General features: G+C 42.3%; 1 protein-coding gene across 4 annotated transcripts in view; it reads right to left on the bottom strand.

Moving 5' to 3' along the window:
* Nucleotides 1-347: 347 nt before the first annotated feature.
* Nucleotides 348-18,385, bottom strand: part of C14H15orf39 (chromosome 14 C15orf39 homolog) — a 45,752-nt gene continuing 27,714 nt past the window's right edge. The window contains exons 4-5 of one of the 4 annotated variants that reach the window (XM_033920328.1): nt 4,997-5,030; nt 3,307-3,443 (exon numbers count right to left, since the gene is read on the bottom strand). In XM_033920328.1, the coding sequence (XP_033776219.1) occupies nt 3,440-3,443; nt 4,997-5,030 (38 nt within the window). In that variant the 3' untranslated portion in view covers nt 3,307-3,439. Of the gene's footprint in view, nt 3,444-4,819; nt 5,031-18,385 lie in introns of all 4 variants that reach the window. The other 3 variants (XR_004536967.1, XR_004536966.1, XM_033920326.1) reach the window with 3 other exon arrangements.

Raw genomic sequence — 18,385 nt, 5'->3', positions numbered from 1 at the left:
ATTACCTTTGTTTCAATTGTTGTGATCAGACCATCCCACATTCTGGAATGTACTCTTGGAAATGATACCAAAAATCAGATAGTCATTGGAAAATACTTGAAAATCCATAAATACGTATGGTTTTGTTTACCTTGTTTTATTAACACCACAGCATCTGTTCGAAAATGTTTGATCCAGAATGTCAAAAGAAAGATGAACTGTGTGTTTTAACAAGCCACTTCGCTATTAGCTGGCAGGAAGAATCTGTTGCATGGTAACAGATTTTTAAAAAATATTTTGTTTGCAAATTCATGAACCACCAAGCCCAAAGTACTAATATATTCACAATCATTAAGAGCAAGACAGAATTCTAAACCAAAAGATTTTAATTGCATTCAAGCACCTGTCAAAGTTTGCTCAATACAAAACATTAAATAACACAAATTGCCTTCCTTTATACAAAATTTACACTATACACAAACACTGGTGCCCAAAGTTCTCTGTACAGTCGCACTCCAATGGACATGGGTGTCTGAATCCACTCATACCCATGAGAAATACAGTGACCTTAACCCGGCCACACATGAAAAAGTCTGGCTAGATGTACTGGTCTACTTCATCTCCCAATTTTAAATAAATACTATAAGTAGTAAAAATCTGTATTTGGTTCTTATTATTCATTCATGTTGGCTATGTCTAAAACAGTCAGAGTCCTGCACCTTGCAGCTTTCACCCTCCTCTTCCATCCAGTAGAAAAAAATTCAACTGCTGGTAGAAAGTTGCCTCTCTGTTCCTCAGCTGGTCTCCCTTCGATTTCACATGTAAAACAGCGGCAGTAAAATGGACATATGCTTTATAGTGAAGTTAGGAAGAGTATCACATTTTAAAAATACGTACACCAGTGTCAATCGTAAGACATTCTTGAAATAAATGGATAGTTAGCTGGAGAAATTTAGTTTTATATTTTCTAATATCGCACAAAGGTCCAGATTGAAGGATAGTTAACCTGCACCTATGGAACGCTGCATAATTTTTGCAATCAGAAATTACATATTGAATAACATTTTCATTTTGTAATGAGATGAAAAATGCAATTGAGCTTTGGAATCTCTTAAAGCGTCCACATGTGGGTTGCAGGATGTTTAATGGGGCAGGCCTTTTGGTAGAAAACCAATGGCCTTGCTTTATTATTTAATGATTCATTTAATTAGATGCAAAAGCTAAGAGAGGAACCTGGAAGGTTCATAGTCAGATGTGCGCAAGACAAAAGCACGAGGACAAATGGGTGTAGACAAGTGAGCGCCAAGACAAGTGAGTGCAAGACATCTGAGAACAAGACACTTCAGCGCGAATGATTTCTAGTAAAAAGCACGAGCATGACATCTGAGCGCAAGACAACTGAGCGCAAGACAGCTGAGCATTGACAACCGAACACAAAACAGCTGAGCGCTGACAACCGATCGGAAGACATCTGAGCGCAAGACAAGCGAGCGTCGGCCATTTGTCTGCTCGAGAAATACCAGTTATATAGCAAGTTATATAATGGGCACAGTCAGGCAGCGAAAGGATGGTGGACTGTTCGGAGCAAGTATAAAAGGAGTAAATGTAACCAATCAAAAAGTCGCTAGCGAAGGGAATCCAATCACAAAGACGCTAGCGAAGGGATGGCGGGCTTTTCCGAGCAGGGAAACCAATCACAAAGACGCTAGCTCTGTTATCTTTGCACTCATTTGTCTGCTCCCATTTGTCTTTGCGCTCATTTGTCCGCGCTCGTTTGTCTTGGCTCTTTTGTCTAGCGCTAATTTGTCTTTGCGCTCAATTATCATGTGCTGAGTTGTCTTTGCGCATTTGTCCGCGCGCGTTAGACTTGCCACCACCTGGAAATGCCTTGTGAGAGTGGTTAGTGCAAATGGGCCATCACAAAGTGCCTGTACAGAACATATGCTAGAAAGGATGACCTTATATTCTTCCCAGTGTGAACAGACAAAAGAATGCTTGCTTGGAAAAATATACAGATATTGTGTGCTGTTGTAGTAAATGTTTTCATTTATACCACAACAAAATAACCTAAAAATGTATGAACAGAATTTAAGAGCTCCGCATAAAAGGTACGTTAAAAACTCGTTGTTTAAAAAGTATAGAATGTGAAAATGATCCACAAATGGTGAATTCTTAGTCTCCACCCACTTCTAAAATGTAAACACATATTGGACAAGTCACAAGGTCACTAGTATAATCCAAGGCGACAATACAGATGAATTAACTTGTCAAGGGAGGACAAAGCAGCTCTCAAAACAGAAAAATAGGGTAGTGATACATCAGCAAAAGATCACTGAAGTACAGGAGATATCCTATCACCACCTCATGAGTTGTATGAATAGATGGATATGAAAAAGCAAAAGTTGATCTCATTGGTTATTAGGAGTTCCAACTATATAAATCTTCCCCAAGGGCTAGAATGAACACAGTGAAGATTTCTGAAACAGCTTGGCAAGTTTCACAGGTCCTTTAACCCCCCCCCCCCCCAAATTGGTAATGCTGTCTTTATTCTACTAGCTCTAACCATCCATTTTCATAGTCCTGGAGCAACTCCAGATAGTACTGCCACTCTGGCTCACTGTCATACTTGACCTCGTAAATAGTCTTCAAAGGGTTCTGGTGTTGTTTGTGGACCTTCAGCACTACCCCCTGGTACCAGGCCTCTGTCTTGTCATTCTCCTCATACAGATGCCTGATCCGCTTCCCCACCAGTTCTGGGTAAGGCATCTGGGCTGCAGGATGTTCCACACAGTGTCTGTGTGGCTGGAGGGACTTACTGAGCAATGAACGTTTTTTGTTCTTGCCTGGACATTTCTTTCTTTGTGCTCCTGGACCCATTCGCTGAAATTTGATCTGGACCATAGAATTTCGAAGGTGCAAAACCCTTGAAGTGCTGCGCGTTTTTCTAGCAATCCGGACAGTTGCTTTCTTCACACTGATCTGTACTTTCTGTCTATTGGGATGGTTGTCCATAGCCAAGTAGTCTTTGGCATTTTTAGTGCTGAGCAAAAGACTGGTCTGTTTTAGCTGAAGGGACTGAGATGGCTTTTTGAATTGGAAAACTCCTTTCTTGGTACAGGAGGGCAAGGAGATTCTATTTAATTTCAGAATCAAAGACTTGGTTTCTTTCCCAGGAGAAGCCATCTCTCCTGTTGGTAAAACTGCTTTCTTCCCATTAGGCAGTCCCTTGTGCTTTCCACCATGAACTTTATTTTTCTCTGGAGTGGAGGCAGTAGTTTCTTCCGATGCAGCAGACAGTCTGCAAGAGGAATGCATTACTTCCCGTTTCCTGCATCTCTCCCTCATTGTTGAATCTGGCATCTCGGCAAGGGTTGCTGTTCTTTCTGCTGTTGTATTTTTCCGACACATTGGCGATGGTGCCACCACCTTCACTCTGCTTTCTGACCTCCCCTTGCAATGTTCACCTGAAAAAGAGAAAGGCACAACTATGACTAAAACTGGTAAATTCATCTATTACAAACACACGCAGATGAGGTAGCTAATATGATGATGCAAAGTAAGGTGTGGAAATGTCCTATAAAGACTGGTGAATTCAATTTTTTCTCATAAAAGTACTTTTATTCATCCAAAAACCCAATGACCCGACATGTACATGTTTCGGCCAAGTCAGCCTGCATACACAGTTTCATAAGAAAAACATCATGTTATAAATATCATGATATAAAAACATAATAACAAGGAAATATAATTCATATAAACAAAAGAATGACGTTTTGGATGAATAAAAGGACTTTTATGAGAAAAAAATTGAATTCACCAGTCTTTATAGGACATTTCCACTCCTTACTTTGCGTCTTTGAGTTTTGTGGATTTGGTTCTCCTGTTCTTTGTTCAGCCAATATGATGACACACAATGCTGGCCCTGAAAACAGATGAGATGGTCATATTTGCATTCTATAAGCCAACACACAGCTGCAATAATTTTCTACTTGTTCCTTCCCCTATTCAATTACCATCTGATCAAGATGGAATGGAGAAAAGGAACAGCATTCATATTCCAACAATAATTCTAATACATTCAAACCCGAGAGCACTAGCTGCTCATTTCACATTCATTTAATACCTTCTCAAAATTATTTGCTGGCATCAGACTTTTATTTTTACACCTGTAAAATAAAGTGGGCAATGCAGGGGAAGATGCAAGTTAAAAACAGGCCTAATGATGTGGGTGTGCAGCACAGGAATAACCAGAATGGTGCACAAAAAGACAGATGCACTAAGAACTTTGTGGATGCCGGACACTTAAAGACATGTGTACAGCAGAGTAGCCTTATGCATTAGCATGTTTCTCAGCTTGGTCAGGCCATTTAACCTTTATCTGCCTTCATGTTTCTCTGTTTCTGGCCAATCTGATTTTCAGAATATCTGTAATGAATATGCATGAGATATCTGCATGTGATAAGAGGTAGCATATGCAAACATATTTTATACTTATTCATTGTGGATATCCAGAAGCCATCGACAAGGTGGTTTCATAAGAGTGGGTTGATAACAACTGTATTAGCAAATATAGGGGATGGGATATCCAAAATACCGATGAAGGTCAAGAACAAGGTACACAGACAGACCACTGTGGGGGCCAGTATTGTGGTAGCCCCTAGTGTACAAACTGGGATTGATGATCCTTAGCAGAGCTGTGTGAAGAACCTTGCACAACACTCGACAGAACCACACCTGGCTAGTGCAGACACTCACTCTTATAAATGCAAGTAAAAATGATTTATATTAAATTCATATTTGACTTTAAAAATACATGCTTAAAGACACCCTCAGTGCTGACCTGGATGTAAATGTATGGAAGGGTGATGAAAAGGGAGAATAGGATGATAAACCAGACAGAGTAATCTGCTACCTCATTTTAAAGTCACAAAGCCAGTTGTTTAGTCAGCCCTCTTCTCCGTCTGAAATCCCCCTTTACACAAACCATTTGCTTGGTTTACAAAGAACGCATACGTACTTGGAGGCATGTAGGCCAGCCTGTGAACTGGAACCTGTAAAAAATAAAGTTAGTGGTAATAATCTGGAAATTAGTGGAAATATTCTAAAACTGTTAGTACTGGACAAGAACTATAGATTTCAGGAGAGCATAATAGTTTGCAGACCAGCTGGATTTGATGCTATGAAGGACTAAATTGAAAAAGGTTCAATAGGACTACTAGTAGATAGAATAGTGAAGAGAATTTAAATTCTTTTTATCCTGTCATAGCACATGACAGATCCACCACTCATGCAATTTGTGATTATTATTTGGAATGCAGATTTTTTTTTTTAAATAAAAAAAAAAATAAAAAAAATCACACACTAGAATGTATTTCAGTTTGAGCAAATAAAATAACTCAATTTGTATTGTCTGCTTGCCTGCACAAAAATGTTTTAAATATTGCCCAGTTACAAAGAATATCTTAAGATACATTTTTATAGCCACTCCTACAGTTATATGAATACCTTCTAATCTGCATTCACAATTTTTTTAGACTATGGTATCTGAGATCATATTACCTAAATCAGTAAAATGGAGGAAAGTGTCTAATAAAAAGGCAGAAAAAGCAGAATAGGCCAGAAAGAAAAATATTTTATGTTTCTTGTAGTCCACTCATACATTGTGTTGCACTGTTTAGAGAGCTGCATGTGAATGTGAGTTGGTGGGAATCCTGCAGGAATCCCCTCCAGGGTCATGGAAATCCTGTGGAGATGGAATTAGATCCTGTGGGGTTCTACCCAGAGTCCTCCATGATGTCCAAATACTGCCTCCTCCTTCCTTCAATAATTCATAAGCAGCTGCACTTGCTCTCTGCCAAAAAGATCGTAAGCATCAGTTCCTACACATTGCTGGAGGCTGATTCATAAGCCTTCCCTCTGATGCGAAGAGGAAGGCTTTAAGGTCAGCTGCCGGTAGCGTGTAGGAATGTAATGTAATGTAATTTATTTCTTATATACCGCTACATCCGTTAGGTTCTAAGCGGTTTGAAGAAAATATACATTAAGATTATAAATGAGAAGTAAGAAGGAACTGCTATTCGTGGCCTTTTGAAGATTAGGGGAAGGGAGAGAGCGGGAGAATATTTGGCCTTGGAGGTGGGTGGGAGTCAGAAATGCTCCTGGGGTGTGTGTGTGTTAAACAGATTGTGCACATGGGGATAGGAAGAGAAAGAGACTTCTCGGGCAAAGGGGTGGGAGGGAAGAGAGATGCTGTACAGTGGGAGAAAGGGAGACTTGTTGGAAATGTTGGTGGAGAGGAGAGATGTAACAATGTACTGAGAGAGAGATGAGAAAGTGGTGGGTGAGGAAAGGGAGGGAGAGATGCGGCATAGGGTTGGGGGGAAGTGATAGATGGAGAAACGTTGGGCATGGGGCTGGTGGGAAGGAGCAAGATAATGATAAATGTTGGATGTGGCAGTACAGGGGGTAGGAGAGATGCATCCTGGATCCACTTTCTCTCTTTTCCCATTCCCTATGCAGCAAGGGAAGGAGTGAGAGAGATACACATATTGGACGTGGGGGTGAAGGAGAAAGGAAGAATTGCTGTGTAGGAGAGGAGAAATAGAGGATGTTGGATCTAGGGGCAGAAGGGAATGAGGATGACACGGTGACAAAATTCATCACCGTTCCCATCCCCGCGGATAACTGCGGGAAACCATCTTCATGTCATTCTTTAAGGAGATAGGAAAGAATCAGAGTATAATTGGGCACAACCACTGACCCGCAAGCTTTGCTTTGAAGAATGCTGGTGTAGAAGGACCGAGGTTGAAATAGACACTAGAAAATGACATGGGATTATTTCCCACGGTTATCCGCGGGGACGGGAACGGTGATGAATTTTATCACCGTGTTATTCTCTGAGGATGTTATACAATGGGAAAGAGGGAGAAATGCTGGAATGTGGTAGGAGGGACAGAAGGATGCTAGTGGGGGTGGAGTAGAAGGACAGGGAAATTTCAAACTTCAAGGTAGGGGGTGGGGAAGAAGAAAGAGGGAGCAGATGCCAGACAGGAAGGGTGATGAAAAAATTATGTTCTTTTCTGATAATTTTCTTTCCTTTAGTCGCAGCTGATGAATCCAGAAATTAGTTGATTATGACTATCCATCAGCAGGTGGAGATAGAGAACACTAAAACTGAGCCCTGCCATATATTGTTTATTGAAAGCTTCTATACCGCTACTAATGACTGGGGAGTCAATTCAGGAGTGGTTTGCACCAGATTCAGTAATGGTATTACAATACATGAGTGATAGGATGGTAAGCTCACTGGTCAATCAGTATTCCTCTTAAGAAAGCAGCAGGATCGACATGAAAAGCCAGTTGGCAAATAACTCCCTCCACACAGTTGTCGAATCCACATCCAGGCTGCCAACTGGTCCAATCCCTATGGAACAAAGATAAAAGAGAAGGACCCTGGATTCAGCTGCTGGTGACTTAAGGAAAGAAAATTATCAGATAAGAACATACTTTTTCCTTCCTTGCCATCAGCAGCAGATGAATCCAGATATGAGTGGGATGTAGCAAAGCAGTCCTCAGTAGGGTGGGATATTGAACAGAATGTAGAAAGAGGAAGATACCAATTTAAGCAGTCTGCTATCCGCCAGGAAATGAAGGAAGGGCTAATTGAGAACCGCTGTCTCCAAAAACAGCATAAGGGCCGCTCCACTGAAGGAGCTCCATCTGGACAGAGCTATCTGCCCTACCACAGGAAGAACCAGAATTGTGCACCAGTCCTCTGAAGAATGAGAGCTGCCACTCAAAGCAAAGATCTAAACCACAAGGACAAATTTGCTAAAGTTCAGTATTGATCAAATGGAACCTCAGCCACCAGAGCATCCAAAGGAGACAAAGAAACACAAAGCCTAGGTGGATATCAGAGAGGACGACACACACATTCCCCCTAGGGATGGAGCTGTGCCAAGGTATATGCACTCAACAGCTAAGGAAGGCATCTGAGTTGACAGCCAGTGAAGAATGTGCACCTGAGAGATAGCTAAAGCCAGGCCAGGGAATGCGCTCAAGGCCAGAAATGGAGCTGTGCATGGCAGTCCGAAACATGGCAGCATTCAACAGCCAGTGACCGAACCGTGCTCTACAGTGGAGCCCCACACAGTTTCAAACGATGGCCAGTGTGCGATCTATAGTGATAGAGCAGCACACAGCAGGTTGTAGTAGAGCCACTGCTAACCGGTTCCATGTTTCACAACCAGTGATTAGGTCACGCTCAACAACCAGAGGTAGCACAGTTACTTACCATAACAGGTGTTATCTGGGGACAGCAGGCAGATTATTTTCACATGTGGGTGATGTCATCTAAGTGGTAAAACTGTACTTGCACTTTAAGTTTTCAGAAACTTCGTGATTGCCCGCACCACACATGTATGAGTGCGTTCCCGCCTGACACTGACTCGCGGTACCTCAGTTCCTTAGGGAAGCTAAGAAGCCAACCAGGGGAGGTGGGAGGGATGTGAGAATATCTGCCTGCTGTCCCCAGGTAACACATGTTATTGTAAGTAACTGCGCTTTAAATCTAGGATGGCAGGCAGCATATTCTCACATGTGGGACTCCCCAGCTTACTGTAATGGGATGGAGGGAGAGTTGGCCATTAAGAAGAAAATAAATTCTGTAATACTGCTTGGTTGAAATGACTATTTCATCTGGAATAGGATTCTAGAAAGTAATGAGATGTAAATGTGTGAACTGAGGACCAAGTAGCTGCTTTGCAAATTTCATCAATGGGAGTGGAACATAAGAAAGCTGATGCTGCCATGGCTTGGACCTTGTGTGCTGTACCAGGCTCCTCAAGCTGAGCATAACAGAAGGAAATACAGGCCGCTAACTATGTGGAAATAGTTCTCTTGGTTTTAGGGAGACCCCAATCTGTTAGACTCAAAAGAGATGAACAATCCTGCGTGGCTTAGTTCTTTGCACGCTTACAGCCCAAAGTGTGTAGAGCTGTTTCTCCAGGATGAGAATGAAGCTTTGGGAAAAAAACCTGGAAGTACTATGAATTGATTCAGGTGAAATTCTGGGACTACTTTTGGGAGGAATTTAGGATGGATCCCAAGAACCACCTTGTTATGATGATAAACTATGTATGGTGGATCAGAAACCAATGCTTGAAGTTCACTCACTTTCCAAGTGATAAACTTAAGATGAGTAGATGCCAATGGTTCAAAAGGCGGCTTCATCAGCCTAGTTAGGACTACATTAAGATCCCAGACAACTGGGGGCATCTTGAACAGAGGTTTGGAATTGAAAAGACCTTTCATAAACCGGGAAACAAGCGGAAGATTGGCCAGAGGTTTGTTGTTGACAGGAACATGAAAAGCACTAATAGCACTGAGGTGAACTCTGTCCGAAGTGGTTTTAAGTCCAGAAGCAGATAAATAGAGCAGATAATTCAACACTGAAGGAAGCATCTTGGTCATGGATTACTCCAGGGGTGCAAAAAACAAGAGAAAATTGCAGACAGTATGTACAAAATGCAGGCAGTGTTTAATAAACCAAATATAAAATGGGGTAACCATTGTCACCCTTTGTTTTACAAACCCTGGGGTGCCCAATACGTCGATCAGCCTTCCTCTCCCCTATGTCCCCCACTGCCACTCCAAGCTCTCCCTGCAGAAGCGTTGGACCGACCAGCATTCCTCTCCCCAACGTCAATTCTGACATCGGAGAGGAAGTTCTGGGCCAGCCAATCGCTGCCTAGCTGGCCCAGAACTTCCTTTCTGACGTCAGAATTGACATTGGGGAGCGGAATGCTTGTCAGTGTGTCGCTTCTGCAGGGAGAGCTTGGGGCAGCGGTGGCTTGGGGACCTGTTCCCCAATGGCGGCAGTGGCAAATCTAGTGGCTTGGGGGAGGGCAGGGAGACATAAAGAAAGAAGGGGGGCAGGGAGACAAAGCAAGAAGGAAAACAGAAAGAAAGGGGGCATGGAGAGAGAGAGAGAAAGAAAGAAAGGGAGACAGAAAGAAAGAAGGGGGCAGGAAGAAAGAAAGAAAGTTGGGGGAGAGAATGAGGTCTAGAGCAGAGGAAGCATACAGGAGGCTGAAAGAAGGGAAGAAATATTGGATGCACAGTCAGAAGAAGAAAGTGCAACCAGAGACTCATGAAATCACCAGACAACAAAGGTAGAAAAATGATTTTATTTTCAATTTAGTGATCAAAATGTGTCCGTTTTGAGAATTTATATCTGCTGTCTATATTTTGCACTATGGCTCCCTTTTACCGCAATAGCGTTTTTTAGCACAGGGAGCCTATGAGCATCGAGAGCAGCACGGGGCATTCAGCGCAGCTCCCTGTGCTAAAAACTGCTATCGCGGTTTAGTAAAAAGGGAGGGGGTATATTTGTCTATTTTTGTATGGTTGTTACTGATGTGACACTGCATAGAGTCATCTGCCTTGACCTCTTTGAAAAAACCCCGGAATATGAATGATACTTCGGCCTTTCAGTGTGCTTTGTGGGGTGGTTTTTAAAAATTTTTTTTATTGTTTGTAGATCATTTTGACTTGGTCATTTTAAAAGTAGCTTGCAAGCCCAAAAAGTGTGGGCACCCCTGGGTTACTCTATACATTTTGTAACCATTCCCCCAGACCACCCTCCAAGAGAGTCCTCTTTCCCATATCAACAGACGTCCCTTCTTGTTCAGGAAATTAAAGCTCTACTTCAACTAAATGCAATAGAAGTAGTTCCCCCTTCTCTGAAAAATCAAGGGTTCTACTCCAAGTATTTCCTAATTCCAAAGAAAACAGGAGATCTTCGTCCAATTCTCAACCTCAACAAATATCTAGTGAAAGAAGTCTTGCACACTATTTTGGGGCCCCTTTACCCACTTCTAGAGCAAAACTTAACTTGTTCCCTCTGAGAGACTCACTCTGCCTTCCTCCTGGTGCCTCCTTGGCTACCCCAGGTGCTTGCATGTCAGTCACTTTCTGCACTTGTTTCATGGCCCTCTTTGTGGCCTTTTCTTATTCCTTAAGTGTGCCCCACTTCCAGGACTAGTAGTCTTCCTACTCCACAGTATTCTGTTGCATACTGTGACCAGTCAGACGCAAGGCCTGCCAAGGTCCCAGTCAAACCAAGTAAAAAAAGTAAAAGTAAAATCCAGGAAAGAAAATTTCAGGATTTTCGAGGATGTTAGTTTGAGAAATAATGCCACTGACCACCAGGAGGAGCCAGATATATCTGAAGAAGTAGATAATGAGTTTTGTCTAAACCACCACCAGGGGAGCTCTAGAGGCCCCAGAGCAGGGCACGCCCCTAGACTAGATAAGCCAGCACTGGCATTCAGACCAGGAAGCCGGTTAGGGAGGAAGTTTAAGCCTTGCCTCCCTAGGGATCCTCCTGAGCCAAACAGGGACAACGGGCCACAACCCATGGAGCTGCTCGAGGCTGAACAAGCTGAAGACTTGTCCCTCCTAAGGGATGAACCTATGGATTTTCAAGAAGCCTGTTCTGGCAGTGAATCTAATTACCCTGAGCTGATGCAGGTGGACTTGGCTTCCAGCCACAAACAGTGAGTGTGTTTGTTTTTTGGTCTGTTTGTGTGCTGTTTTCTTTTTTCCCTTTTTTAATGGATGGGAACTTTGAGAAAGCTAGGAGTGTAAAGTGGGGAGAGGTTTTGCTTCCACCTTCGGAGGGAATTTGAAAGCCTATCTTAAGGCCTTTATTTTTGCAAAACCTATTACACTCTCCTGTTCCTGGCAGACCTAGATTGTTGCCAGAGGCTTTCTTTTATTTTGGTTTTTGATTGTGAATTGAGGAATTCTGAATGCTGAACTTTATTGCTGATGTACTGACATACCTGCTTTGGAGCAGGCAGAGCAACCTCTGTATTGAACTGTGATCTAAAAGACAATTGAGAATTAAGAAGCAGAAGAAGAAAGTTTGATTTTGTTTGTGAACTGTTTTGTTTTCATGCCTTCTTGTTTTTGGCAGTTTTATTTTCTTTCTTCTTTAATGAGGCATGGAATCTTGAGTACTGTGACAAAGATTGAGGAATTACTTACCTGCTTTATTGAATGAATAAAATTGACTTATTTTTCAAAATCTGCTTCCTTGTGTGAAGACTTGATTCTTGTGGGAAAATATTTGTGAATGATTTTGAAGGTTCAGTCCTGCAGGGTGACTCCCTGTTGGGTCACACGCTGGTGCATTGTTGGTGGCTGCTTTCAGGATTGTTCCGGATCCCTGATTTAGGCTATAAGGCCAGCCACAATACTTAAGACAAAGCTCTTGCCATTCCAGCTCCCAGATTCCCATCTTGGAGTTTCACTTCTCAGGCTGCCTGATTACTACCCGTATATCTTGGAGTACTGACTTGTACACAGTAACTCCACCCCAGGATTTTCACTGCTCCATTGCAGCTCTTTTTCCTTTAAACCACTTTCTGATAAGCCCTGTCTCTGCTGCTGGTACTCTAGACCTTAGAGACCTACACACACATATCCATTCAGCCCGATCACAGAAAGTTTCTGCATTTTCAAATAGTTCATCAACACTTTCAATACAAAGTTCTGCTCTTCAGCCTCGCTTCTTCTCCAAAAGTATTCACCAAGTGCCTATTGTTCGTGGCAGCAACCATACGTACTTACGGGTTTCAAGCAATTCCATATCTGGACAATTAGCTGATAAAAGCAACATCTCCTCAAGCAGTCTACTCCACAACACAGTTAATGATAACTTTTCTTCAGCTTCTCCAAGTTGCAGCTTTAACCCTCTCAACTCCTACAACACCACTCGTCCATGAACTTTATTTTTCATTGATTGCATATCTTGGTTCTCATTGGTGATGTTGGTCTTTAAATGCGTGCCAATTGGCTAATATGTCTGGGGAGGTATGCTCTGTTTGCCTATTGGCTGCAATTGTTCCCAGCAGTCTTAAACTCTGTGGTGCCATTGCTGCAGTGTCTTGGAGTTCGGGTGGAGTGCGTTGTTGGTGCCAAGTATGCATGTGTTTCCCCCCTTTTTTTCATCTATTTTGTTTAAAAAAACTTTAGGTTATTGAGTTTTTTCTTTTTATGACTTCAGCTGATCCAGTTCCTTGAAGCAGTAGCGTAATGAAGCCGTGAAACAATGACCACCGTCGGTGGATTCTAATATTGTCTTCTGGCAGACACCATTACAATCTTCTTTCAGATAAACAATTTCTTATCAGTCTTTAGAGTTTTTACTGACTATGAATTTATTACATTAATAATGAAGGGATTTTTTTTGTCTATGATAGTATAGCTGGGGCAGAGCTTATTTGAACTGTATTGCTTAACGCTGTATTCACCCCGTGTGTGGCCCGTTAGTTTGTCATGGTCACCTGAGACTTATTTCCTTCATTACTAATAATTACTCAAGGTATATATTGATTTAAACTTACTGGAGTATGTTTTGAACTTTGATATTTATATTTCCTCCAGTCCTTCAATTTTGGCTCTTTGTTTGATACCATACCACAAACATGTACAATATCCCTGCAAAATTTTTGCAACTGAATTGAAATATTTCCTTAGTTATAAGTAAAACAAATGAAACTTGGTGATATTATACAACCTTTATGATCTAGTCAATGGAACTAATGCAGATTTTCATTTTTTGAAACCGGAATACGTAAAAAGCCTCAAAGTGCTGAAAATACAGACATGCTAAAAAAAAATTCAGTTTAGCCTTCTGTGGCTCCTGTAATAATGAAGCTATCCCCCCAAAAGTTTGTCTTTTATTTTGTGAAATGACCTTGTTCTCAAATATATGATTTCAAGTTAATCTCATTACTTTCCAATTTGACTTTAAATTTTGTGATTTTATTTTTTTAAACCAACCCACATCAAAAATGGGGTATTGTAAACTCGAATATACACTGAAATTATTGGGCCAAAAAATGGAAGTCTTGGTTTATATTTGAGTCAGCGCTGACCCGCCCCCTTCCCGAACCTGTTGCAGGCCTCTGTCTGACCTGTCGCGAGACCTGGTGGTTCAGAGGTGGGCCAAAACAGAAGGGATCCCTTCCGTCTCCTGTCCTGGCAGGCTCTAATAACTTTTACTTCCTTCCTCCTCCCCCGTGTACCTTTTAAATCCCTAGTGATCCAGCGATGGGCTGGGACAGCAGGGATCCCTCCCGCCTCCTGTCCCAGCCTAGTCTAAGAATTTTTATCTCCCTCCTGCCTCCCCCATGTATCTTTTAGAATCCCTGGTGGTCCAGTGGTGAACTGCGCCAGGAGCGACCTTCCTTCACTCCTGCCCGTGCAGAGCCGCTAGCTGATTGGCTGCCGCAAGAACTCACGGCAGCCAATCAGCTAGCGGCTCTGCATGGGCAGGAGCGAAGGAAGGTCACTCCTGCTGTGGTTCACCACTGGACCACCAGGAATTATAAAAGGTACGTGGGGGAGGTGGGAGGGAGATAGAAATTCTTAGAATCAGGTAGGACAGGAGGTGGGAGGGATCCCTGCTGTCCCGGCCCACCAGGACTTATGGCAGGCCCAGTGGAGGCCTGGAAGGCATCGGGAGGGAGGGAAGGGGGACAGGATACAGAACCTGGCAGGGCAGGGAGGGAGGGGGGCTGGATGCAGAGCAGGGAGGGAGGGGGAACAAGGTGCAGAGCCTGGCAGGGTAGGGCACTGCACTTGAATATTAACAACCTCCCCTCCAGTTTATATTCGAGTCAATTTTTTTCTTCATTTTTCGGGGGAAAAAGGTTACCTTGGTTTATATTTGAGTGTATATACAGTATTTTTGAACCAGCTCTATTAGAAACAGAAAGCTTCAACCCCCCCCACCCCGGCAAAAGTTAGTTTTGTTTTTGAATGTGAGCAAACAGTGCCTTAAAATAAGGGTCAAAGGTCATAGAAGTATCCATGGTAACAGAATACATTAACATCCAAATACGATAGCTCTTCAAGTTGTGCTTTTTAATTCAATTTTCTACACAGTTCTCCCAGAGGAGCTCAGAACAGTTTACATGGATTTATTCAGGTATTCAATCATTTCCCTGTCTGTCCCGGCAAACTTTGCAATTGCTGGTTATACTTGGCAAAAACTGTAGCACTATGCAGCCTATCACCAATAAGAATACTGACCCAAGACTATACATTATACCACTATGAAAGTTAATTGCAAACATTCTAGTCATAAATGCTCTCCTCACCCGAGTGCAAAGCTGAATTCGGACACAATTCTCCATGATACAAAATTCAGATTCTGGTGTCATCTAAGAGCAGCATTAATTCTCTCCAGTTTGAGACATATGTGACCCGCTGAGTGAAAAAGTACCAAAGGTGGTTACAAATTACACCATAAAGGTTTGGAGAGATAAATTTCAGCAACTTTCATTTTTGAAATATGATCAGTCTATACAAAATGTTATCCGTAACTTCTTATGGATCACAGAGATATATAGATGTTTTAAGGTTGCTATTTTTCAAATGTGTTTTTCTGAAAAACATACTACTTTTTAAAAAAAATTAGAAATATTTAACAATTTTAAAAAATGCAAACAATCCATACAAGAGGTTGAAATTTTGCAGTTCTTATCCCTCTATCTTGTATAAATGAGTCACATAGCCCACTTTCATTACCTTTTCATTCAGGAGGTCACATATTAACAAATTCTAATTCCCAATTCTTTAACAAATTCTAATTCCCAATTCTTGCCCAATCCCCCTCAGCTATCCTCATCCCAATCCCCAATTCTCTTGATTTTAGATTAACTCATCCTTCTTCCCATTTGTAAAGGTATTCCACCCAAATTGTTTCCCCCTGCACCCCAATCTCTGACTAGATACTTCCTTTTGATTCAAACCATCTTGGTTCTCTTCCATTTGCAATTTGTATCCCAGAAAGTACTTTTTCTGTTCCCCTTACATCTCTTACTCTCATTGTATGTATCTTGTTGTAAATACTTTGAACTTATGGTATAGCGGTATACAAGAAATAAAATTATTATTATTAAAATTATTATTATTATATTATGAAGCAATATAAAACATTGCAAAAGTCACTCAGGGCCTGAACTCACACAAGGACTCTTGCGAGGAAAAGAAACATCATGAATATTAATTACACAGAGCCCAAGGATATCAATATACCTATTGAGGAAAAACGGATAAGACATTTTTATTTTGTATTTATATACCACTTATAGCCTAAGTGGTTAACATTCAGGTACTGAAGCATTCCCCCCCCCTTTCTGTCCTGGTGGGCTCACATTCTCTCTAATGTACCTGGGGCAATAGGGGATTAAGTGACTTGCGCAGGGTCACAAGGAGCAGCATGGGATTTGAACCCACAACCTCAGATCCCTACATAAATACTGACTGGAGTTACCACAAAATTAAACAGAACCCCCAAGAAGCCACACTATGAATGCAGTTCAACAAAGAGCAATGCATTTCACCATGTACTATTTCAAAACAAAGCTAAAACAGGGATATTCCCTGCGGTAGTAGTGCCAGCTTGTGTAACCAAAGGCATGGTCTGGGCATCCAGGTCATCCACGCCAACCGCTGGCGCAACAGCCGGTGACACCTTGGGAAAACGAGGCGTAATATCCATGTTCTGAGAAGGGGTAGCCAACGAGGACTCCAAAGAAGGCGCAAAAGGTGCCTTTTTCTTTGCCAAATAAGCCTGATAAAGCAAGTTAATAAATTCCAAGGAAAACCCATCGTCTGAGGCAGAAGCTGCCTCTGCCTCCACGGAGCCACCCTTGGAACATTGGGAGGACTTGTGCACTTTAGGCGATAGACTGCAGCTGCATTTAATCGGGGCCACTTTTGTCTTTTTGGGCTGTGCCCGGCTACCAACAGTGGCAGGACCTCCTTCAAGGGCTAAGGGAACTTGGGCCAGTAAATTTCACCCCTCCCCCCCCCCCGCTGCATTGCGGAGCACGTGGAACACAGTGGCTCACGAGACAGCCATGTACTGCAAATGAGGCATGAATCCAAAGTATCCTACCTTGGGGACTCTGAGTGGTTTTCTTGCAAAATCGAAGCTTAAACATAACTTTAAATTCCAAGTAAGAAAAAAAAAAAAAAAATCCAAGATGGCCGCTGAACAATTTTCAAAAGAAAATAGCCCAGGAAAAGCACAGGAATCCCTCCCCCCCAATCCAGGAGTTGCAGAAATCTAACATTTTTTTGAGCACATGCTCTTCTCCTTTAGACTGAGAGCTAGAGCCATGAACAGTTGAGTCTTAAAGCCAAGCAACATACCTGCACAAATCCATGTCAAGAGGGGTACAGGGGACGATCCCCAGCAACATAAACAATTTCTGCATAGGTCTGCTCTGCAAAACATGAACAAGTAATAAACAAGCACAAAGGCAACCCAGAAAAACCACGGAGGAACAATGTAGAACTAACCTGCTGTGTGCAACGAAGACCCCAAGAAATAGCCTTCTGCAATGTGCATACTCACAGAAAACTCCCCACAGGATCCGTCAACTGGCTGGAAAATCTTCAAGCCTGTAAGTAGAGAATGACAAGGGGACAAATTTTTCCCCGTCCCCGCAGGAACTCAATTTCCCCATCCCACTAACCATGAGTTTTGTCCCTGTCCCATTCCTGTAAGCTCTGCCTTAACCGCATAAGCCTCGAACACTTATGATTATAAAGTGTTTGAAGCTTGTGCAGATGAGGACAGAGTTTGCAGGAATGGGACATGGGACAGGAAAAGAGCTCATTGGGACGGGAAAATGAGTGCCCCCTTGTCATTCTCTACCTGTAAGGAGAATAACCGAGGCAGAAAGAAGCAGGCTATTCCAAACAACTGAGTGTACACAGAGAGGATGGATCGTATGGCATCCTACAGGGACTAACAGAGAGAAGATTAAAGGTAAAACCTAATCTTCCATTCTGTTACATCCCTTCCGGATTCCATACACTAGCTGATGTACCAAAGCAATGGTAGCAGCTAGGGAGGGACAGAAGAGCCAGCCCTTAACACCGAGGTCCCATAAGCAGCATCAGAATGAGCCACCACATCTGTTGGCCCAGCCTAGCATTGCTAGTCTTCAGCATTTTCTGTTGGCCTAACTAATGTCAACAGAGGCCAATCTGACTCTGGAATGTTGAAGCAGAACCTAAATACTCCTGCACAGAATTCACATACATTAAGCATCCAACCAGACTGGATTGTTTATCAAGAAGATATGCTATTTGAATGGGACAAAGAAGCCAGAGACTAATCCCATCTACCGTTCCTGCAAGTGTCGCATCTTCCTTATCAATTAAACTAACCATTGTTTCAGTTTACAAATTATACACAGAAAGATACTGGGATATCACAATAGTTTCTATTTTTAGAATAAGATTCCAACCTATAACAGCCTCCTCTCTGCAACACCCCTCTCTGGAACCTGAAGCCTGGACCAACCTCTCACCC

This window comes from Geotrypetes seraphini, chromosome 14 (genome assembly GCF_902459505.1).
Source record: "Geotrypetes seraphini chromosome 14, aGeoSer1.1, whole genome shotgun sequence".
Lineage (NCBI taxonomy): Eukaryota > Metazoa > Chordata > Amphibia > Gymnophiona > Dermophiidae > Geotrypetes > Geotrypetes seraphini.
The sequence above is the reverse complement of the archived record's forward strand: the minus strand, read 5'-3'. Positions and strand labels throughout refer to the sequence as shown.